The sequence below is a fragment of the Chinchilla lanigera genome, unplaced genomic scaffold (genome assembly GCF_000276665.1).
Source record: "Chinchilla lanigera isolate Chin_1 unplaced genomic scaffold, ChiLan1.0 scaffold00012, whole genome shotgun sequence".
In the NCBI taxonomy this organism is placed as follows: domain Eukaryota; kingdom Metazoa; phylum Chordata; class Mammalia; order Rodentia; family Chinchillidae; genus Chinchilla; species Chinchilla lanigera.
In genome coordinates, this window is record NW_004955413.1 from 5706307 (window position 1) to 5731203 (window position 24897).

A 24897-nucleotide genomic window follows, 5' to 3' on the forward strand; every position below is an offset into this window, starting at 1 on the left:
GCTGAGCTAAATCCCCAGCCCCTATGTAAAAAGATTTTAAATCAGAAGGCTAACATTTTCCTCCAGAGCTGGGAGTCCTAGCATTATAATTCCAATCAATTATCTATGAATTATCTTTGGATTCATCAATAAACCTAAGCCGTATCTGTTTTACATGCTCTCCCAAATCCTGAACTATTCTTGAAAAAAATTAATGAACATGGCATTGACTGTTATATGTTATTTTTCTCATTGCTGAGACTATATATCTAACACTCAAAGTTAAAGGAGGAAAGTGTTATTTAGCCTACAGTTTGTAGAGGTTTCTCTTCATAGGTGGCTGGCTCCAAGGCAGAGTGGCACGGCAGAGGAGAAACAGTTCATGGCAGGCAGAAGGCAGATAGTAGCAAGGTATCAAAATGAGAAGTAGCTAAGCAGCAAGTGAAACGCAGCAACAGCAGCTTTTTTTTCCTGTTCTTTCTGTCCTATTGAGGCTACCCACACTTAGGGCAGTAGCATTCACACCCAGGGTGGGGTACCCCTAATCCTAGCATGCACCATGAATCAGTCCCAGCATTACACCCTTAATTCCAGCATTTTACACTCTAGATTCAGCCACCTCTGAAAAGTCCCACCTATGACCACATGAGGTCCTCAGGGGATATCTAAACACAATCCATAACAACTGCCTAAAGTAAAATTACTTTTCTCTTTTGAAGAAGTTGAATAAAATTATTGAATTACAGTATGATTTTCACTGTCTTATAGAAAAGAAAAAGAATAAACCATTGTGGCCAAAATTTTTCTAATCCCATAAGTTTTTTTAAAGTGTTTAAAATCTCTGTTCTTTCTCTCCTAGGTGTACAACATGCTTCCATATACAGAACTATATGGTTATTTCTACAATGGTCTCAACCTTGATGATGGCAGGGCAGAGCCTTGTATTCCCCAGAAGAACATGTTTTACAATGGTTTGTATTACATGCCTGTACCCAGCTTGGAAGATGGGGACACCTATGAGATTCTCATGGTAAGATCACTGAAGATATTTTAAATATTACACATCAATTTTAATTTTAGTATTACTAATACATATATATTTTCATTAATTGCAGTTTTCTTCTGATATGTTGAGATTCAACTTCTATAATTTGATAATAAAGTACCAAAAATTTTCTTATGAAAGAGAAATATTAACTTTTCTTGATTTTTCTCTTTTCTATTGAAAATAAATTGTGTGATTAAAGTTATAAACTTCAAGTTAGAATTATTGAAATTATTCTGCAAGTTATTCATTTGACACAGGAACAGTCAAATGAAAAAGCCAAAAAAAGTGCAAATTTCATTTTCCCTTAAAACTGAATATAAAATTATGCAAAGTACTTAGTAAAATAGTAGCACATGGTAACACTGACTATCATTTTTATCTTAAATTAGGGCTTTAAATCAAACAGAGCTGACTTTGTTTCTATGATACTAGAGGCTTGTTAGCACAGCAAATATGTAGATGTATGCTTTCTTTATTATTACAAAATGATAGGGCTCTGACAGTCCTTGCATGAAAGGAATGCCCAACTTTTTCTTTGTTTCTTTCAAAGCACATGGGTCTGAAAGTCTTTACTAATCTCCACTACCGAAAACCAGAGCTATGTACGATGGACGGAAGTCAGCCGTACCTCAGGCCATTGTATCTCGGAGAAGAGAGATATGTGCAATATGCCGCACCTGCAGTGGCAAGTGAGCAATGCAGGGTTTGGGGCTGAGGGCATAGTCAAGTGGGTTCTTAGAATTGGGGCTATTTGGATGAAACCATAAAAAATTGGAGTCTTGACATGTTTTTGGTTACACCTGAACATCCTATAGGTCAATAAAGCAGAATAAGATAGGCTAGAAATGGTTTTGAGTATAAAGAATAATTAGCTTCAACTATGCCAGGAAATTTATCAGTAAAACAGTATCAAAAGTATGTGTGTAGCAACATGAAATGTGTAGGGATGCAGGAGGAGAATTACTGTGACTGTGGTGGAAGAGTCCTTTACTTCCTTACTACGTAGCGACCAAAATACAGAGAGTCAAAGGCAGAGGGCATTTTGACACCCTGATAGTAAAACAACTGCTATCAGAGAAAGGAATCCCAATGCTAGTCCATTTTCAGGCAGAAGAACTGAAAGTTCAAGGTTGACCGTACTGCTAGAAAGAAAAATGTAGGCACACAGATTTTGTACATAGAAATACAGTCAGGGAAGCCAGATGGAGCCAGGTCATCATAACAGACCTCAAAGGAAAGCTGTATTCTAAATGCCTCTGAAAGTACTCAAGCAGCATTGCTTCAGTTCCTCTGGCCTCTCACTGGGACTAGCTCTGTGACTGAAGTGGGCTTCATCCTGGAGATGGGTGTCAGAAATTCCACTGGAGGAACATAAGGGCCTGACAATTTTTTGAAAGGATGGAGTCAGTGAATATTCAAGAGACCCCCATAAAGTCCAAAAGTTCAAGCCACTTTGCAGTTCTGGTCAATTGATTAGGGCCCCTGACCTTCACTACTAGATTAGACCATATTTAGTAAGCTTTATCAGAAACATTTAAACTTTATTTTATTTATTTATTTATTTATTTATTTATTTATTTATTTATTTTGGAGGAGGGTACCGAGAATTGAACTCAGGACCTCGAGCTTGCCAGGAAGGTGCTGTGCTGCTGAGCTATATTCTCAGTCCTAAACTGTTCTTATATGTCTGGATAATATTTACTGAAACCCAGCATCCTTCATTTTATTCTCTTCTTTCTTCAATCATTCATTTATTTATTTACTCATCAAATATTTATTGAGAATGGGAACTGATGTGCATGATGTAAGTACACTGACAAGATAAATCCCCAAACAGAGGACTAGCACATTGTTAGGTTTATGTGTGGACCCCCCTCATAGCCTCATAAATTCAGAGGTGGGGATTTTGAAGAGTAATTAAATCACACTTGTGTTATAATTAAATATGCTATTAAGAAGGGGGCCTCGCCAGAAGAGATAGCGCCTGAGAGGTTGGCCTGGTGGGGTGTACCTCCCTCTTTCATTCCTCCTTCACACTCTGCCTCCTGGCTGCCATACATGAGCCGCTCACCTCCACCCAGGCCCTTCCACAGTACCTTTCTGCCTTGGAGCCAGGCAGCTGTGGACTACAAGTCTTGGGCAAAATAAACTTCTCCTCCTTTAAGTTGTGGATGTCCAGTATTTTGTCTCAGTGAGGAGGAGATTGACGTAGACATGTATTACATTTTTTAAATGTACATATTAAATAGAACAGACTTAATTTCAAAGGCCTATTTTGTACTCCTGGAGGAAGTAGCACTAGAATTGAGACAAAAGGTATCACAAAAAAGAAAGTCATTCCAAAGAAAGAAGGTGGAGCTATGAAAGATGAGGTAAGAAATCACAAGCCCTTCTGAATGGCAGGAGATGTAGTTTAAGGTAAGAGTAAAGACACCTAAAGCAAGAGACATAAACAGACAGATCAGGAGAGCCTTACATGGCATTTACAGAGTTTGGAATTGTCCTATTATAATAATATACTATTGATCATCTGTAAGCAGGCAATCTAGTATGCATTTTTAAACATTAACTGCTCTGTGAAAAGGGCTTTGGGATCTAGGCTGCGGGAGAATGTTTGAAATGACACATGTCAGGAATTCAGCTAAGCAACAGTGAGCTTTGGACAACAATAAAAAGGCAGAAGTAGAGAAATGTGGATAGATATATGACTGTTTTCAAGAAGTAATAGATGGTATTTGCAGCTTCATGAGTTAGGGACACACAGGACAAGATGGAGTCAGACAATGCTTGAGGTTCTGACTTGGGGAAGTGATGAGATTTTGATACCCTTCCTGGAGGACAGAGATGCTAGGAGAAGGAGGGAGAACACAGAATGAGTTCACTTTGGGAGGAGTTGCATTTGTAATCTCTGTAAAGTAGCCACAAGAAATGCTTGCAAAGACGCACAGGTAAGTCTAGGATCTGAGAAGGGTCCAGGTAGAAGAATGGCTGAGGAGGCACTAGGATAACTATTGAAGCTGGCAGGGGGCTTCAGTGAGAGATGGTGTACAGTAAGAGAAGGATTTAAAACAGCTCTTAGACCAAGCCCAAGAGTTTACATCCTTCAAAAGAGAAAAGAAAACTGGAAGGATGTGGTGGTGTTATGCAACTTGAGGATAGTGATTTAGAAAAGGGCACAGTGATACAGTGGGTCCAATGCAGCCTAAAGACCATGGATGTGAAACAGTCTTCTTGAAAATTCAAAATACGAATGTCATTGAAATCATTAGCAAAAGCGATGCTAGCCAGCAGAATTTGCAGATGTCCATATACTGGCTGAGAAACTTCAACGAGTAGGCTAACTGTGGAGAGAAAGCACAAGCTGATTATTTGTCATTTGGTTCATCCTTTGCTCCTTTTTGTAACAGTAGATATTTGAGCTACACAATATTGACACCCAGGTTGAGATTTACATTTACCAGCATTTGAACCCCAGGAGTAAATTCCCATTTTGCTTTCACGCTAATGCAAGCTAGTCATGTGTTGCAAAACACTTCACTTAAGGCACATCATTAAGATACAGATTTTTATTCCCCATCAATAAAGCTTCTTTTTCTTACAGATTTTGAGTTGCGAGAGAGTGCCAGCCATGTACAACAGGCTATAATAGAAACCGTCAGAACAAACTTCCCTGAGACGTGGATATGGGACCTCTTCAGTGTTGAGTGAGTTATTTTAGCAGCTTCCTTCCATATATGTCTTTATTTCTATTTTGTCTTTTATTTATTAACTTCTATTCCTTGGCATATTTGTGAAACATACAATCACACTTGGTTAAACATACTGATCCTATTTTAGTTTTTCTCTAATTGTTCTTTTTCTTACTTTTTTTAACCAGAATTTTGTTGCCAATAAATTTCACACTGGCCAATGTAAACTGCCCCAACTTAAAAAAAAATAACATTTAAGGAAATGTGACTTTTCTAAGGTTAAATTTTTTTCTTTTTGAGACAGGGTCTCGCTATGCAGTTCAGGCTGGCCTTGAGCTCACTTTTTAGGCCAGGCTGGCCCAGAATTTGCAATGATCCTCCTGCCTCAGCCTCCCAAGTGCTGTACAGATGTGTGCCACCATGCCTGGTTTTTAAGGTTAAATTTTATAGAAATTCAGCTCTCAAGATTTTTATCTCGTGCCCTATCCAAACACTGTAACTCATTTTTAAACTTCAGTGGGTAGATTTTTCTTGCTCAGCACTACATTCAGGTTCATCATTTAGATAAAGAATGCGTTTTATCAGCAATCTCTCTTTGCAGTTCCTCAGGTTCAGCGAATCTTTCATTCGTCACCCCCGACTCTCTGACTGAATGGGAGGCAAGTGCCTTCTGTGTGAACGGCCAGGCTGGATTTGGCATCTCTTCCACAGTCTCTCTGCGAGTCTCCCAGGCTTTCTTTGTGGAAATTGCTTCACCGGTCTCAGTTGTTCGAAACGAACAATGTGATTTGATTGTCAGTGTCTTCAGTTACCTGAACACGTGTGCGGAGGTAAGTTACTCCCTCTGCTTTGGAGACAAAAGTCTGACAAAGCTAAAAGATTTCTTAATATTTTCCTTGAATATTTGCTCTAGTCTTAGAATGATATTATAAAGAGATGGCCCCAATTTCACATTCCCCAAACAAAAGCGGTTGCATTAATTCGCAGCGCTGATTTGAGTATTGCTTTGAGAATGACATTTCATGATGAGGGACATTCCACCATATGTGGCTTCTTGTGCAAAGAGTAACTGAGTATCTTTTTCTTCAGCTTTTATTTTTTATTAGTACATGTTTGCATTACATAATGCACTCATTCCTTGTGCAAAGCTGGTATACATACATAGCAAATCTTAAATCCTTTTTATCCTCTCCATGTCTCCACCCTCTCCCCGCCTTCCATTTCTTGAGCCTCTTTCTCAGTGAACAAAATCTATCTCCTACTTTCTATCACCTATATTTTGTTTTCCTCTTTATTTATATTTTGTATGTCACATGTAAGAGAAACTATACAGTATTTAAGCTTGTGTGTGTTTTATTTCTCTTAACATTGTGGTCTCAAGGTGGATTTATTTTCCTGTAAACAAGTCAAATTCATCCTTCATGGAGTGTAAATACTGTATTTTCTTTATCCAATCATCTGTCGATGTACATATGGACCATTTCCAAGATTTGCCTATTCTGAATTGTACTGCTCTACACATCACTATATATGTATTGCTGTGATGTGATGTGTTTAACTCTTTCAGCAAGACACCTAGAAGGAAAAATGGAGTTCCTAGTTAATTTTTCAAACTAGATAGAACAACTATTTCAAACTATTTAGAACAAAATAGGTAAGGTATAATTTCCTGAAGATGACAACAGTAATATAAAAGTATTTACAGGGCTGCCCTCCTTACCATGACTCTTTTTATAGATATCTGTTCAGTTGGAAACATCTCAGGATTATGAAGCCAGTATTAACACCCTGAAGAGCAATAAGAATGAGATTATCCAGGCTGGAGAGAAGAAAACATATGTCTGGACTCTTATACCTCAAAACCTGGGTAAGAGGCTATGTGTCCACGCAAATTCCTCATGGAAAAATGTCTTTTTTAACCCTCTATTATCCATAAATTTGCTAAACAAACCTAAATCTATTCCTCACATTTTTAGTTGTTTTTGAATTTTCTTTATTTAAAACACTTGCTTCTCTAATCTAATTTATGGGTGCTAATGTTGTGAAGAGCAGAATCATCAGTCATTTGCAAAATTAGCATAGTATGACTACAATGCAATAAAAATGCTAGTTTGCATACCCTAAAATGTCACACATCATACCCTAAATGAAGGCTGTATTTTCCTTAATATTGCCTTAACTCTTTGCACACTTATTTCTTCACCCACAATTTATACAAAAATTCCACTTAAGCAAAACTTGCTTCTCAATCACGATCATCAATTATGGGATTTTCTGAAACTAGAAATTTCCTCACTGTATTAAGGAGCATGAAAAACGCAGAACACTTAGATCAAAGTCCTAGAAGAATATTGCCTTTCTGTGTGTAGTATCTGCAACACAGAAAAATAGATTTAATTCGTGTGTGGCGGGACACACCTGCAGTCCCAGGTACTGGGAAACTGTTGTAGATATATTGCAAATTTTGAGACCAGTCTGGAGTAGATAATGAGACCTGTCTGCAAAAGTGAAAATAAAACAGAAAACAGAACAGAACAGACTTTTAGAAGAATCTTACTGAAGATATAGTGGAAGGAAAAAGTTAAACAAAGAATGCTAACTGTGATATGCATGATACTCAGTATGAGTAATTTTGAAAATTGAATCATTAAAATTTATTTCTGTTCCATATACACTGTAATGTTTTAGTAACTATATATATATGATCATTTTAATTCACTTGTGATTTAGATCTGCCTCCAAATTATTTTTCCTATTAGATTTAAACTGCCTTATCTTTTTCCTATGCAGTATCTTCAAAAATATCACCCAATGTTGAAACAGAGTACTGTAAAATTTGCTCCCTTTTGCATTTGGAGGTTGTAGTTGTAAGAGTAGAGTATCAAAGGCTTTCTGAAACCAAGAAATAATGAGCAAAACACTCTGTCTGAGGAAACCAACAGTATAACTGGTTACGTGCATAGGCACATAGGTAATATTAAGCCTCACAAGTATTTTTCTAATCCTCTAATTTTTATAAATAAGGAAAATGAAGATTAGTTTTATTTACATAATGTGGTATCACAGGAAGTTAAAAAAACCACAATGGATTTTTTTTCTAGTCCTTAACGTCAACCCAGTTCTTTTCTGCTGTATCATATTATACTATTTGTGTTTGTTAGATCCTGGGAAATGCTAGGAGTCCCAGTTAGCTGATGTTATATGTTTATGAAATTATATGTTATCTTTATAAACAATATTAAATAATTGGCTCAGATGGCTTTGTAAGATGTCATTTTTCTTAAAATTTCTTGTTTTAATTAAATAAATATAATAAAAATAGATAATTAATAAAAATAAATGATTTCTTAATAGGAGGCATCTTAAAATGGATGAAATAAAACATCCTAAATTATCTCCATGCAGGAGGTAAAACAAATAATTTGGTCTAAAGCATTAATGTTTTCATAGAATTTGGTTCACCCAATTCAAAGTAAGATTCACAGACTTTTGAAATCATTTCCCATTATGCAAAGGCCAATAGTCACTTTAACTTGCATTTGGAAATACTTTCCAGGTAAAGTAGATATCACTGTAGTTGCACAGTCCAGACAAAGCAGCTCCTGCCGAAATAAAGCAACTGAAGAGGAAAATGTGAACTGGAAAGACGTCGTGGTCAAGAGCATATTGGTAGAGGTGTGTACACGCAAAACCCTCTTGCTTCTCCTGATGTGAAACAGGCAGCACCCAGGAGGTTAAATTTGGAAACACATTGTGGAAAAGACTTTATTAATTTCTCAAGCTTATTTTGACATGAAGTGTGCCCTTTTAAATGGAATTCAAACAGCATTAATTTCACCCTGCCTTTAGGACCTCACACTAGAGAGTAAAACTTACTCAACACAGGCTTGATGAAATTTTTCCACTGGGGATGCTTGGTGCTTCCTGGATATCTCTTCCTCTGCCCTTTTGTTTCCTAGTAATCCTCAAATGCAAAGGCAAATTGACTTATCCTTTTCTCCTAGTGAGCTGCCGTCATCCTCAGCAGGGCTCAGTGCTTGGCAGGGAGCATCCTTGCCTGACCTGTTGGCATGTCTCTACAGGACACTTCCTTAGTCCTCTGAAGATGTTAGAGAGATGCGGAGACATTGAGAGCATCACACAGTGTCCAACCTAAGGGTGTTGGTAGTGTGCAGTGACGTCTAGATACAAACAGAGGGGCCAGTGATAAACTTGGCCGGCCGGTCGTCCCGAAGGGAGCTGATGATTGCTTCACATGGAAAGCTGAAGCAGAGCCTTTGTTTCAATGTTTACTCTTTGTTTATTTGCTTACTTTTTGACAGCCTGAAGGGATTGAGAAAGAAATGACCCAGAGTTTTCTTATTTGTACGAAAGGTAAGAGGATTAGTCTCAAAGAAATTTTATCAACCAGGTTAGTTTCTTTCCTCTCCCTATACATTAGTCCACTTGCCTTTTTCATTCATTCTAAATTTCTCTTAGATTACATTGTCTCATGTATGATCTTCATTGTATAATTTTAGCCAATAAAAAAATATGCCTAAGAAATATTTTTAAAAGCTTTGGCACTTTTCTGCATCAATCTACTTTTCTCCTCTTGTATATTCTTCACTCCTCTTAGTATAGAGTCATCACACAATGTTGGTCAATGGAAAATCAGGAGTGTGTTGTAATACTATATAATATAATCTTTGCTTTGGTACTTTTAGGATTAAATAATCCATAGATATATTACTGACCCTCAATTGACCGCTTTGTGTCTATGGAATGTACTCTTTCATCTAGTTCATTGTGATCCCATTTTAACAATCAGACTCTGTAAGCTGTACTTTTTGTGTGTGTGTGTTTTGTATATTATGGTCAGTAGTTTTTAACTTTTTATATTTTTCCACATATAAATATTTTAGACTCTAAATTAGTGGAGGATGGAGACCCAGACACATGCACCATTTTCTTAATATGTTGCTATTCTAAGCTTGATTAAGTCCTCAAACTTATTTTGTATAACAAATAATTTATATAAAAAAATAAAATACTGGAAACATATTAAATATTTGTTCCTAAAATCTACTGCTATTTTTTATAAAAGGAAGTCTTTTTTTTTAATGGTAGTTTTTCTTTTCAGGTACCAAGGCCTCCAAGGAGATAGTGTTGGACTTGCCAAATGATATAGTAGAAGGATCTGCCAGAGCCTTTTTAATTGTCATAGGTAAATTGATTAAATTTCATTCCATATTGATATAAAAGCCTTGGCTGAGGTGGTCTCAAAAGTTTCTAAATGAACAAATGAAGATATTTTCTTAGATATCAATTGGAGAAAATTACTGTTCAGACCAGGAGATACCTGTTTCCGTACAGAATCTAAAGGATCCATCTCCAAATCTATGTCCTTATGAAACACTAGTCCTGGTAGAGAACTGGTATTCAGAAAACAAAAGGTTGTATTATAATCCTTAATCTGAATATTAGACTCATTTTTCAGGAATCAGAATAAGCTATGCATGTTAACGGTATTGTGATTTTCCTCTAAAGGGGGAGATACTTTCTAAAAGACAAACATCATTAACACATTCTGTCACTAACACCTTTCAGAGAGGGATGGATTGCAATTTATATTTCACAGGGTCAGCTTCTCAAACACCAAACAAGAAAGAGAGCAAGCAAACAAGCAAACAAATGTATTTTCCTAGCTTCCTGTTTTGTCTGGTAATGAGATTTTCGGAAATATTTTTTCATACCAGAAACCCCTTTAGTTTATCACTCATGGCTCTCTCCCTTTACAATACTTTATAAAACTTTTCCAACTTTGTTTTCACATATAAAACATTAGCAATTTTAATATCACATAACTTTGTTGGGCTTGACTGCCAAATACCATACATTTTTACCCATTCCTCTGTCGGTGGGCATTTGAGTTGTTTCCAAGATTTAGCTATGACAAATTCCACCTTTTAGACTCAATTCAGAACACTTCTTACTTACACCATTCTTCTTTACCATACGGTTATTAATGTAGAGATGACAACTATAACAATATGACTCTCTGCTTCTCCTACTTTAGGGGATATTCTAGGAGTTGCAATGCAGAATCTGGAGAGTCTTCTCCAAATGCCTTATGGATGGGAAGAACAGAATATTGCCCTTCTAGCTGCCAATACCTATGTCCTCGACTACCTGAGAGCTACAAAGCAACTGACAGAGGAAGTTAAATCTAAGGCAGTGTTTCTCTTATCTAACGGTGAGATGACTTAAGTAATTTCTGCCTATAATAGCTGAAATACACATTTCCTATTATTAAGATATCATAAAGCTGTTATTATTGTAGTAGTCTGCTAAAGCAAAACTGGACCTAAACTTATGTACTATTCAGTCTTAGCTGTTTCATTTTATATGTCAAAATTTGTATGGCCCTTTAACTTCATAATTTAGAATTGTAACATTTCAAATTACGAACTTAGTGATTTTTAATGCCTAATATTTTAACACACTACATTGGTTGTTGTTATTATTAATAGTTGTTATAATAATTCATTTATTGACTTCCAGGTATATTCACTTATTTGTATTCTCTTGCAATGAAGTGATCTGAGCTAAATGTAGAAAGAGGTGCTGGGGATATAGCTCAGTGGCACAAGTGCCTGCCTGGCAAGTGCAAGGTCCTGAGTTCAATTCCCGGTACCAAAAAATGTAGAAAGAGGGTATTTGGACTGTAAAATGTGATATCAAAGAAAAGTCCAGAGGAAATTTCTAGAGTTCTTCTTTTCAGAAAGTTAAAACTGGATGAAGTAAAAAGATGTTAAACAGAAGTATTAATTAATAAGTACCAATAAGCCAGTTTGTAAGCTAGGCATATTTGTATGTTATTTGTCATCCATATCTTATAAAGTGGAGTTAGTTTTTCTTCATTAGATGTAGAGAACTTATATTGATATAAATTTCAGAGATTATACTTGAAAGTATTACCCTAGGAATTTTCTTATGTCTAACAGCAAAACTCAGAGTTTGTCCGACATTGTTTTTTGTTTTTCTTTCTTAGATTAAAAAGTAATTTCCTACTGTGTTGTATTTCAGGTTATCAAAAGCAGTTGTCTTTCAAAAACTTTGATGGTTCATATAGTATGTTTTGGCAGAGGAATAAAGAAGGAAACATATGGTGAGAGCTTATAATTTTATTTTCAATAACACAGAAACCATCTGAGGAGGGCTTGCAAGAAGGTGTGGGGGTTCAATTCAGTGGAAGTTTTCCAGAAAAGTGGCTTCAAAGTGAATTTCCAGAGAAGAATCAGATAAAACCAGAAGATTTGATTATTCTAATTTTGCAACAGTCTACCTGGAGTCCTGTGCAGTTGCTTGTCTGAGCATCTCATGGCAGCTGCTTATATCTGTAGTTGGTTAACTTCATGGAAAATGCACACCTTCCTATTTGCTTCTCACAGAACTCTGCTGGTTCAGGAAAATTAAACTAGAAGACCCCAAAGTATCTGATTATAACAGGTTACTCTCCACGTATGCATAATTTAGGGACTATAGAACAAGACATCTGAATCTAAACAGCCTGCAAATTAGGTACTCTAATTTCCATAGAGAACTTCCAAATTTTTCACTGACCCCAAAGAGCCACTATTGTTCAAGATTTGTTAGAAACAGCATTGGAGAAGTTCAATGAATCCATTACACAAAAATAACAATAGGGAGGAAACTGACAAGTAGCTGACATCATCATTTCCATTTTATCTCACTTATGCTTTGATGACCTGCACTACAGGTTTAGCACACGTACTTACGAGACATTTGAGAGAATGAAGGAGTATATATTCATTGACAAAACTGTTCAAAAACAGACCTTAATCTGGCTTTCAAGCAAACAGAAAGAAAATGGCTGCTTTGAAAGTAATGATATTTCCAACAATGAATGGGAGGTGAGTAACTAACAGAATGAGGCTTTTTCTACTCCTGCATTTGCCTCCCTTCCCTTAGCTCTTGCCAACCATAGCTGGAACATGAACATTTTTTTTTCATGTGAATCTTATGCCCTCTGAGTCTGCTGTAGTCATGAGCCTGTGGTGTCCTGGTTGATGGTAGCATTCCCGCTGTATGCATATTTAACCATAGGCTGGCTATAAGGGCTCATAAGCCTTTTGTCTCTCTTATTCAGTCTCTAATCCTTACACCAAGTCCATCCTCTGTAGTAAGCAAAGTGGAAAATAGGAGAGAAGAGAATACCTAGAGAAAGTGCATCCATAAATTTAGAACCAGACAATACTAAAGTAAGGGAGAAAGTCTAGTGCATGAGGAATGTAAATTAATTCCTAGTCATTGTTGGCAAGAAAGTTTCAGGGAGACTATCTGATAGTTTACTTTGTTCAGAGAAGCAAGATCTTCCAGTGCCACTCTCAGAAAAGCACACTGGCCTGCTCTGGGCCACAGTGCACATGAAGTGAAACATGTTTTTGGCAGGATCTACCCCTAAGCTTTTCTTGGCCATATTTGTGTAAATTACTAAACATTTTCTTCCTTCTCACCACCTTTCTTTGAAGATTAAACGTTGCTGTCCACCTTCATGTCTCTTCTATCTCTTTTATTCCCCTAACTTTGTTAGGGGCATTCCAAAAGCTGCAAATGCTCAAAATCCTTCTTGTGACACCTTAGCCTTCCCTGATATCCCCTGAAATAACCTGGACTTCTGTTCTGTGTTCTTCATAATCACCCTTCCTACTCTTGGATTGTAAACTATCCATTTAATGCACTTCAAAGTACACATGAACAGCAAATCTATGGTATTTAATTTTCCTATCACATTGTTGGGAAGGAGTGGATATCTTTAAATTATTTAAACTTCTTCTTCATCCTGATAACAGTATGAAGAAAAATCAGAATTTTTCATGTTCTTCTCTACAACGTCTTCTGTTCATCTTTCTTGTTGATGCTTTCCTTTGCCTGATCTTACCAAATCCTTTCTCTGCACTGCATAATTAGCCATCTGTACCCATGGATACCACAGGCATGATGTCAACTGACCTCGGACTGAAAATACTTGAAGGCCCTGAGGGGCACCATCTCTGCTGAGCATGTACAAAATTCTCCCTTTCTCAATATTTGTGAAACAAAACAGTATAAGAACTATTTACATAACACTGTAATGAGGTGTTATAAAGATTCTAGAGATAATTTAAATGACATGAGATTATAGCACCCATGGAGTTTGTTATCCCCAGGTGGTCCTGGAGCCTACCCTCCCTGAGTATCTATGGATAACTGTAATTAAACATGTGTGAGGATGTATGTGGATGGGTATTTTCAGTTAGGAGAAAGAGGCAAGAGAAAAGTAAAAACACTCCATAGGAATGGTGACCTCACTCGCTATATTTGAAATGTGCTACACAGATCACCATATCTTATTTTCATGTCCACCATTTGTTGCCATTTGCATCTTGAAATCTTAATTTCTCAGAAATATTCCTTTTCTAGGAAAACAAAGCATCATGTTTTGCTTAAATAGGAGAAATGAGCTGTTTGTACTGGATCAGTGGGTCCCAGTTGCCACTCTCAATGTTATTTGTATCAGAATCACTGCCATCATCTCCCTGTCTTGTTGAGTTTTTAAATCACATTCTTTTGTGTGAGTCCTGCCTTATGTAATGCTTAAGTTTCTCAAGGGATATTTATGTACAGTTCAAACCCCATTATGTGTGGACTTTTCTAAGTTTGTATTGTAATAATCTTTCTTAACTGACTACTGCAACTTCCCAGAGTACTTTGACAGGGATTTTTTTCAATTTTAAAAAATTTTGTTTCAATTTTAAAAATTCTTTCCTTTTTACACATTAATATCAAATACAGCTCAAGTTGTAGAAATTACTAGGAATGCATACATAATTCCAACCACATAAATGTTAATATGCCATTAAATATATTTAAATTTTTTTGCCTTATGAGTACATTGGATTGTAATGGATTCTTGCTCAAGTAGCATTACTATTGATTATCTAATTTTAAAATAACACATGTTTGGGGCCCAGGTGTGCCACAGTGGTAAGATACTTGACTAACTTTTGTGAATGCCTGAGTTCCATCTCTAGCACCTCAAAAAAGAAAAACCTAATCCATGTTGACTGTTTTTTATGAACAAGAGTCCTTGATCCATTATTTCTTTCCTACCCCCCTTCCTTTCAGAAGAACGGCCTTTCATTGGTGCCTACATCCCATATGACCCCCTGTTCCTTTGTTCGTAGGGTGGAGAGGAAGAGGATATTGGACTCACTGCGTCCGTCATTGTGATGCTCCTTGAAGCTGGGCTCAACTCCACTGTACGGTTTGCAATCATCATTTGGCTTCAGTCACTAAATGCACATTAAGTAGACCTCATTGTGAGTGATTTGATATTCTTAGACTGGATAATGCATCGAGAGGACATTTCATTCATTACCACCTTTACATTGATTCTGTTTAAACTTTCATTCATACGCTCCTTTGATAAACACTGTCAGGGTTTTCCTTAGGGAGAATATATTTAACACACACACTCAAGCTTTTCACATAATTTTAGGTATTTACATAAAGTGCAGGCAAGACATTTAGATGGAGAAACTCTGTTCTAAGTAAATTTATAACTTCAAATTCTATTTCTGTCTATATAACCAGTGTGAAAACATTTCCAATCTAAATGGGATTTAGACTGGCTACCTCCCTATCAACAGTTCAGCTTACCTGATTTCAAAACCTATTCCTAAATTAAGAGTTAGTAATGTTCAGGATCACTGGCATACCTTGAGAATCATCAACAGAAATGTAAACATCTATCTAAGGCATCAAAGTAAAATAGTTTAGCTCATAAGAATAAATTTCTCTGGTTTCTCACATAGATGACACATTACTAAAATGTTATTGAAAGGATAGAAAAACTGTCATTTTCTTACAACAAAATTTTGTTTCTTACATACTAATCATGACATTACAAATTCATTTTAATGATATTTTCAGGTGTACTACATATGAGTGTTATGAATAAATTTGCTTTAACATGTACTTCAGGGATGTATTCTATACATTAGAAATAATGATCAGCTTGAATATTCAGATAGTATGTAAAATGTTCAGGTGCCATTTTAAAATATATTTTTCTTCTCCCTAGTTTCCTGCTTTAAGAAATGGGCTCTTTTGCCTGGAAGATGCCTTAGAAAGGGGTGTTACTAGCAGCTACACTCATGCAATCCTCGCCTACACTTTTGCATTAGCTGGAAAGGAAGAGCAAGTGGAAACCTTGCTTCAGATCTTGGATCAATCTGCCACAAAAATAAGTATGCTGGATCCTTCATTTCAGCTTGTTGGAGACAAACTTGAAACAAAGAGATGAAATTTTCTCAGCTATCATGTTCAACTCCTCTTCACCTATACATTTCTATTTCTTTGCTGTTATTTATCAGTGTCCCCTTATCTTCAAAGAATATTATATATTTTAGATTTCACTATTTTTCTTTTCTGATAGTTCCATCTCAAATGAATGATGTAAAAGAGACCAAGCATAGTTCCATGCTATAGGAAGTAATAATTACTTATGCAACTGCTTTTTATCTTAAGGAGTTGCTTGTTGATACTATAGTTGTTGGCCAGTTTATAATTATAAAATGCCACAAACTGGTTAAATTAAACAAAAGCTTATTTCTTCACAATTCTCTCAGGTAGAAGTCTAAGATCATGATGTCAGGAAGTATGGTTTTTTTCTTTTGTAGATGGATGTCTTCTCCCTCTGTCTTCACATAGATTTTCTTCTGTGTGTGTGTGTGTGTGTGTGTGTGTGTGTGTGTGTGTGAATTTCTGGGGGCTTTTTGGTGTGAACAAATTTCCCCTTCTTCTAAGGTCCATTGATTCGGTGACTCCTCACCCTAGAAAACTTGCTGTAATTTTACGGCCTTTTTAAAGATCCCATCTCCAAATACATACACATTGAGGTTCTGGAGGGGAAGGCTTCAGGAATGGATTTTAGGGGAACGTAACTCAGCCCAAAGCAGAGACCAAGAATGGAATTTCCATTACCTATTTGTATTGCCTAACTTTATAAGGACTTGTTATCAAAGGCATATAAAATTTTTTTCATAGTGAAAATGTGAAGTTCTTCCTTTTTCTCAGATAATGTGATATACTGGGAAAAGGAACAGAAAGACAAGGCAGACAATTTCCCATCCTCAAGTCCTTGGGCTCCTAGTGAGATGGAGAAGACTTGTTACGTGCTGTTGGCTGTATTGTCCCGGAGGACTCAGGACTTCACCTACGCGAGCAAGATTGTGCAGTGGCTGGTCCAAAAGATGAACTCCCACGGAGGCTTCTCTTCCACACAGGTGACAGCTGTGGGCCTGACTAAGCACATAACAATGTGCTTAAGGCACAAGATTCTGCTCCACAGTGAGCTTAGTTAGCAAAGATAATTACCAAAGTGCACATTCCAGGATGAGGACTATTTTATTTTTTTCTTCCTATTTATTTGGTCAACAATTATTGATGGACAGTTATTGTATATCAGTCATTTCTCCGGAAATCTCTATATACAAATAAATAAAATGAGGCCTTTTGTCTATAACTTTCTTTACACAACAAACATGGAATGTAATTGTACTATATATTTTTGGCATAGCCAGAAGAGTCTTGGACTTTAGATATCAGACAATGCTATACTCAGGATACACATCCACCAAAAAGAAAGATTTCTTCCTAATCCTGTGGTCTAAGCAATGGAAAAGGAACATGAGCAGAAGAAATAACAGGAGAAATGAGTTAACCAATAAACCAATAGTTCTTTTTATCAGGGAATATCAAAAGTCAAAAAATGCAGATTTATTTTTACTAAGAAAATGCTCATTTTCCTCATTTTTACAATCTTAGTTTTTTAGTAAAACCATAGACTGAATCTCCAAAGATCTTCTGATTCTTTCTTAAAAAAAAAAAAGCCATTAAAAACTCTAGTCAGTAAATCCAACATATACGTTGAAAATATACTTTAATTCCAAAGTGAGTGAGGAAAAGGGAAAACAAAGTAGAAACCAAGGGAATAAAAAAAGACAGAAGAAATGTTGAGGATAGGGGAAAGAAGCAGAACAGTGGATTGCTTAGACTGTTCCCAGGGTAGCATCCTCTGAAATTCTCATCAAGTGCTCTAGACCCACAGACTGTTAGCCCTTCTGATGAAATATCCTCGAGAGTCTGCCCAGCAGAGCTGATCCAGTGGACTTTAGATCCCAAGACTTTGAAAGCTGGAATGGGTCGGGGTAGAGGAGAGTATTGGTGGAAATTTCACCTTCATTCTTAGAAATTATCTATCAGGGCTCCCATGCAACTTCGTCTGCTTGCTTGTTTGTTTGTTTGAAATTGGGTTTCTCTTTCTAGCTCAGGCTGACCTTGAACTCAGGGCGATTCTTCTGACTCAAACTTCCAAGTGCTGGAATTACAGGCATGCAACGACACATCCACCCCCTGCAGGTTTATATAGTGCAAATTCTTAGTCAGAGAGTTGCCAGTTATATAACTTCACAGAGGAGTGTCCAAAGCCAGGGTCTCCAGGAGATAACATCCTAGAATATCTAAGGGTCTAAAGCCACTTTGGTGAATGGGACTGAAGGGTGAAGCAAGAGCAAAAGCAAAGAATACAGCATGGAGTTAAGGCAGGAAACAATACTAGGCAGAAAGGGACTACAAGACAGGTGCTCTTGAGTAGTGGATTCAACAGCTTTCTGTGCAACATGGAAGGTAAAGAATGCACATGGAACAGGACCCCAAGAAGACAGGGAAAGTTGGAGGTAAGCAGAGAGGTTGGGAGGAAGGAGGAGGTAGCTCAGCTGCAAACTGCAGAGTAACTAGCAGCCCTCTGTCTTTTCTTCTTTGATGTTGAGCAGCATAGGAGCTACTGTGAGGTCACCAAATTATACAACACCGTCATTTTCAGTGTTGTTTTCAAGAGCAGATGTTATCAAATCATTAGGAAACATAAAATAATCAAATCATTAGGAAACATAAAATAAAATAAAAATACCTCGAAGAAAATTACATGATAACAATTTTGACAAGTAAATGTGTGGGGTTTTTTTGTTCAGGAGTCCTGTTTACCTATTTCAGAAATACTTCTACAGATTTATTGAAAGGTTGTAGTCAAATGAGGACTGATATTGTATTACAGCAGCTTGTACTGTTCTTAGCAGGACACCACAGTCTGTCTTCTTGCCATAACCAGCTACATGAGATTAACCTTCTCTAATGACCGAAACACAGTCACGTTTCTAAGTGAAGAATCCATGGAGATTTTCCAGGTTAACAAGGAGAACCGCTTATTGGTCCAACGTTCAGAACTGACAAAAGCGGATGGGCAGTACACAGTTGATGTGGAAGGACAAGGTTGTGTATTCATCCAGGTAACAGAAATCTTCCTCAAAAGGAGGAAAATGTGTGCCAGTGAAGCATCCAGTTCAGTTATTATATCTGCAACAAGATTTTGGCTTTTTGCATGATTCCATGTTTATCTCTACACTTTCTCTCATTTGTTTCCAAATCCATAACAAAAAATGTCAGTTATTTTGTGAGGAGGTACTCTCTTTCTATATACCTGGATTGTACAAGATTTTTCAAGTAATCTATCTTTCTATTTCTAGAATAAATAGAATTCTATTTCAAGTATCCTCTCTTTCTTCAATAATGTTGTTACAGATATTGTGTCTGATGAAAACTAAATTCAGTTTAGACTGATTCCCTGATGCGAAATCTGTAAAGTACATAAATAATAGAAATGTTGTGTAAAATAATATATCTTTCAATTCACAGTACAAAATGAGTTCTCTCTTATTTCATATTTGTTCTAGGCCACCCTCAAGTTTAATGTTCCACTGCCCAAAAAGTCATCTGGTTTTTCCCTTTCCTTGGAAATTGTAAAGAACACCTCCTCAGATGTGTTACAGCCTGATTTTGACCTTACAGTGACCCTCAAGTAAGTGTCAAAGCCTGTTATTACCTCCAGAATTAGAGACATAGTATATCAAGAAATTAATATTTTTAACAGGAATGGATAAACAATATAGGAATAATTGCAACAATGATGGTGATTAGGATGATAATGATGATGATGGTGACATATATCCAACACTATCTCTTCATATGTTTCTGTGAAGACATTACACAGAGATGTAACTTGTATATTTTGTACAACTTCAGCTAAATCAGAGTGAGGGTTATGAACAAAATTAATTTACACTGTCAGCATGTATACTTTGAAAACTTTTGCTACAGTGACATTCTGGCAGTGCATTTATTTTTTCATACAGAGGTTCTGGCATTTTGGGACAACAGAGACACACCACTTCCTCCTCAGTAAAAGTTCAGCCATTCCTAGAGTAGAAAGACAGCAAATTTTTTGTTGTTGTTGTTCTTTTTGTTTTGTTTTGTTTTTTGGTACCGGGAATCAAACTCAGGACCTTGTGCTTGCCAAGCAGGCGCTTGTGCCACTGAGCTATATCCCCAGTCAGCACATGTTTATTGTACACTTATAAAGAGCAAAATTTCAGGATTTTTTTTCACTCTTTTTAAAGTAATCCTCATGAATTCAAATAAGATTTACAGAGGCCAAAAGATTTTAGCCTAAGTTTTGTAAGGTAATCCTGAGTAAAATTAGTGTGGGAGACTTTTCCTAAGATTTCCCAATATAAAATCTCTGGAATAGCAGAGTTTTGAATTAAATACATTGTGGAAATCTTAACTTCATTTCCAATGATGCTATGCAGAAGCAGGATGGAGACCTAGAATACTTCTTGGGGGCACAGCCACTTTGTGTTCCCCAACCAACTGCCTTTGAAAGGAAGATCTCTCCTGCCTTTGAAAGGAAGATCTCTCCTTGTTGACTAAATATAAGGCCAGCATGAGTGTATGCAATGTACAAATGAACAAGGTGTGTTGTAAGTTCTGACTCTACGATCTCAGATAAGGTTCCTAAGAGCAGGATCTGGGACATGTTACACTCAGATAATTCCTTATGTGCTCCAACATGTGTTGCTTTGTATCACCTCATCCATCATCACTCAAGTGTGATTTTCTCAGTTTTTTGAGGTTGGCTTTCCTTGGGTTTCTCCACTTCTATTTTCACCTGTGCTCTGGGCCACACCTTCTGGCCTCACTAAGACATAAGTCATTTTCTAAATTGATGAATGAACTAGTCAGATTTTTCTTTTTTCCATTTCAGATATACTGGGACTCACAATAACCCCAGTGTGGTCCTTGTGGATGTCAAGATGCTCTCAGGATTTACCCCGGTCATGTCATCCATTGAGCAGGTAGGCAATAGAAGCATAACCTGTGAGTACAGAGAAATGAATAGTGCATTTAGATCAAATAAAACAAAACCATGGAATTCTTCACTTCTATGTGCCTCAAAGTTCACAGTTTTATTTTTGCTGTGATGTGACATGAGGGATGATGTTCTTCATTTGTAGCAAAACACAGTTATTATTTCCCAAAGTTCATAATCTGTTTCTTTACTTGGTTTCTTTGTGTGCTTATGAAAACATTACAGTACAAGGAAAATCTCATTAAACAGAACCTGATAAAATAGAAAGCATGAGATTCATTCTGCCGAGGTCCATTCATGTGTTTTAATATCTACTCCCCACCCATCCCTGCCAATTTTTTCAAGCTTGAAAACAATGGCCGTGTAATGAAGACAGAAGTCAAGAACAACCACGTACTTTTCTACTTAGAAAATGTGAGTTCAGCAATACTGTCTTTCTTTCATGGATTTATTTTGTCTTCTGAGGGGTAGTGAGACGCTTCTGTTTCTTATAGCTATACACGAGAAGATCATGAAAATATGGGACATGAAAAATGAGAAGTGTTCTGTGCCATAAAACATCTTTCCCACTAACACTTATTGATTTTATTTCACATAAAAAGCTCTACTTCCCTGACAAGACAAATCTGAAATTGAGATACATCTTTACATTTTCATTTCTCATCTTATCTAACATATTTTGTCTACACAGTAGCTATATAATTCTTTTATAGCTTGACTTGAACATCAATGAAGGCTGTCATATCTATTAAAAATTCATTGCAATTAAATATTTTTAAGGTGTACAATGTGGATTTTTGATAGGCATATACATACCAAATTGGTTAATTAAGTTAATTAGCATGTTCTGCTTCTTGATATAATTACCTATTTTATGTGGTAGAAACACTTTTGATCAACATTCTTGACAAGTTTCAAGTATGCAAAGACTATTATCAACTATCAACCTCATACTATACATTAGAGCTTTAGAACACATTCACTGTACATAATCAAGACTTTGCACTTTGGACCAAAATTTCCACATTTTTCCTCCCCTGGTAACTATCACTGTACTCTCTCCATGTTTGAATTTAACTTTTTATATTCCACTTCAAAGTGTATTCACATAAGATTGTGTGTTACTCACATAAACATTAATCTTCCTCCAAAATTTTACATAAGGGCTGGGGATTTAGCTCAGCAACAAAAGTGCCTGCCTGGCAAGCACAAGGTCGTGAGTTCAGTTCCCAGTACCGGAGAAAAAACAAAAAAAAAAAAACAAAAAAAAAAAAACAAAATTTTACATAAATCCCTTGCACTTCAATAGGAAATGGGAATTAAAATCTCACACAATTTGTCAGTTTACTTTTCTCATATGTATGATAACGGTCACTCTAGATCACTTTAACTGGATTTATAATGAACTTCTGCAAATAATTTTCAGTCATTTTCCTCTTTCAGACTTGCAATGATGTATTTATAATTTGCGTCTTTGCAGGTTCTGGATACAGCAAACAGTTTCACCTTTTCTGTTGAGCAAAGCAACCTTGTGTCCAACATTCAACCAGCTCCAGTCATGGTCTACAATTACCATGCAAAAGGTAGGCAAGTGACAGTGGCCTAAGGCTACGAATATAGTAGCTACAAAACATGCTTGAGCTGCTACATTTTCCAAAATCAACCTACCTTCAGACTAGAAAACAGACAGTTTTACTATGAGTGACTTGTTTTTCTCTGTGGTACAGCTTCTGCTTGAGGTAATTTCCAGTTAAGAGTTATCAATACTTATGATGTTTTGGATATACAGTGTGAAAAGGCTCTCCTTTAACTTGGCATACAAGCCATAGTACGCCCCCAAGTCTTTTTCGTTGTGGTCACAGTTGCTCATGTCAAGACTGACCATGTCATGCTAGCTCAGTGGATTTTGACTTCAGAATGGAGTGGACGGTATTCTGAAATTTTATAGGAAACTTTGGAAAGATTCTATTCCAAACAATTACTAATCTATTGCAGAGACCATAGAGCATTCCTGTGGAAGGTTGATACTATCAGTTTCTTATTGAGTCTCATATGAAATTTGCCAAGATGTATTTGAATTTTGTCCCTTTCATTTATTAATTGAATGCGTTTTTATCAAGGGGCAAATATTAATGGAATGTTTATGGATTTATGACCCACGGAGTGCTTACTTCCTTGCAAAGTATTGAAAAGCTTAGATCTAGTGAGCTTATTATATTGTCTTGCACAAGCTGGGTACAGACAGCTGGGGATTTAGTAAGGGATTTAGTAAGGATTTGGCGTGTTCCTTTATTTTCCAGATGAATATGCCTTTGATTCTTACAACATTGACAATATCTCTGTTTCCCAGTGAGACATAGAAGGAACAGGTAAGAAAACTAACTACATCATAGACCACTGAGAATTTATCTGGTAAGGAAATTATAAAAATAGAACAATGGAGAAACAAAAAGAAGTCTCTGAAATTTCATATGGTTTGCATAGCTGTGAATAACACATTGGCACTCTGATAATGATTAAAATTTACTAATTCCTTAAAACAGTTTTAAAGGGCTTATACTATATATATGATATTTATTAATCTTCTCAATTTTGTTTTATGAATTGACAAGTCAAATATGTGTGTATATATATTAATACACTTCAATATAGTATATGTGTATTTCTATGTATGTGTATATATGCACATGGTTTGTAACTATTCAACTATATATACATATACAAACACACATTTATTCTGTGTTTAAACTGTGTTTTAAATCCTAGGTGGAAATCTGTTACTTTAACAAGCTCCTCTTCTGTATCAACCCGGAGAATCGTGACACTACAGATCTTGAATGAACCATAATCTTTTATGTCTTCTTGTCAAATTTTGTCTCTTTTTTACCCCATTAAAGGCTATAATGTGATATCTGAGTTTGAAATTTTCTTTTCTTCTAATACTTCATTCGTAGTTTTTATTCTAGAACATTGAGAGTTTTGTTTGTGAGAAGCTTGAATAATTTTCTTTATTGTTCTCAATTCTGAGTTTGAGTTTTAGACATTATGGCATACAGAATAGGAATATTCCAATATCTAGAGAAGGAGGACCAAGAAAAGAGAGAAATGAAAGTTGAAATGGACTCTCAGAAAGGTCAAGGAAATAAAAATGAACACACTAACACAAGAAAATAGTCTCTTCTCAGTGAAAGATGATCAAAAAAGAAGAAAACAGCAAAAAATAGTCACAAATAAATTGATGGATTGATTGAGTTCATATATGAGGTCAGGCAGTTGAAAAAAGGGAATTTTAATTTTAAAATTATTTTATTGTTCTGACTGTATAACATTATTGAAGATAGTACCCAATAACTATTGTATTCAACAATACTATAGCAGTATCAATGCATAATTTTAAAGTCATGTTATATCATGGTAAGGAATAGTTGCTGAACCTTATTTATCATATAATTATATTATCATGTAATTCTGATAATTATATAGAATTTTCATGAGAGTAGTAATACTCAATAACTATACCTTGCCATGATTTATACAATTGACAACCATAGAATAATAATTGTAAAATTGACAACATAGTCTATCAATATTTTTCCTAATATACCAACAAATAAATGTCATATGGCACAAACTAAATTCTCTTCATTTTCCTTGAAACTGCATCTTGAATGTATAATAGAAGACTCAAATTTTTTTTGAGTGAGATCTTTATGCATGGAGCCTGGGTTTTTGTAGAAAATATGAGTGCTGGTATCCAACATAAATATTTGACCTGCCATGCTTTGGTAAGTAGGAGGACTGAAAACGTGCAGAAATCCTTAACACAGTGAAATGAACTAACATAGAACCCACATGCATGGGCACTGAGA

General features: G+C 36.1%; 1 protein-coding gene across 2 annotated transcripts in view; it reads left to right on the forward strand.

Moving 5' to 3' along the window:
- LOC102020436 (ovostatin homolog) overlaps window positions 1-23939 on the forward strand; it is a 44571-nt gene extending 20632 nt beyond the window's left edge. Inside the window, exons 16-36 of one of the 2 annotated variants that reach the window (XM_005378884.1) lie at window positions 839-1009; window positions 1578-1716; window positions 4629-4731; window positions 5318-5546; window positions 6454-6583; window positions 8273-8391; window positions 9039-9090; window positions 9839-9922; window positions 10775-10951; window positions 11785-11866; window positions 12479-12632; window positions 14946-15020; window positions 15845-16010; window positions 16840-17048; window positions 18897-19109; window positions 19554-19678; window positions 20924-21014; window positions 21374-21442; window positions 22509-22611; window positions 23329-23397; window positions 23795-23939. In XM_005378884.1, coding sequence (XP_005378941.1) covers window positions 839-1009; window positions 1578-1716; window positions 4629-4731; window positions 5318-5546; window positions 6454-6583; window positions 8273-8391; window positions 9039-9090; window positions 9839-9922; window positions 10775-10951; window positions 11785-11866; window positions 12479-12632; window positions 14946-15020; window positions 15845-16010; window positions 16840-17048; window positions 18897-19109; window positions 19554-19678; window positions 20924-21014; window positions 21374-21442; window positions 22509-22611; window positions 23329-23381 — 2544 coding nt within the window. In that variant the 3' untranslated portion in view covers window positions 23382-23397; window positions 23795-23939. The remainder of the gene's footprint in view (window positions 1-838; window positions 1010-1577; window positions 1717-4628; window positions 4732-5317; window positions 5547-6453; window positions 6584-8272; window positions 8392-9038; window positions 9091-9838; window positions 9923-10774; window positions 10952-11784; window positions 11867-12478; window positions 12633-14945; window positions 15021-15844; window positions 16011-16839; window positions 17049-18896; window positions 19110-19553; window positions 19679-20923; window positions 21015-21373; window positions 21443-22508; window positions 22612-23328; window positions 23398-23794) is intronic. The other variant, XM_005378885.1, reaches the window with a different exon arrangement.
- The last annotated feature ends 958 nt before the right edge of the window (window positions 23940-24897 follow it).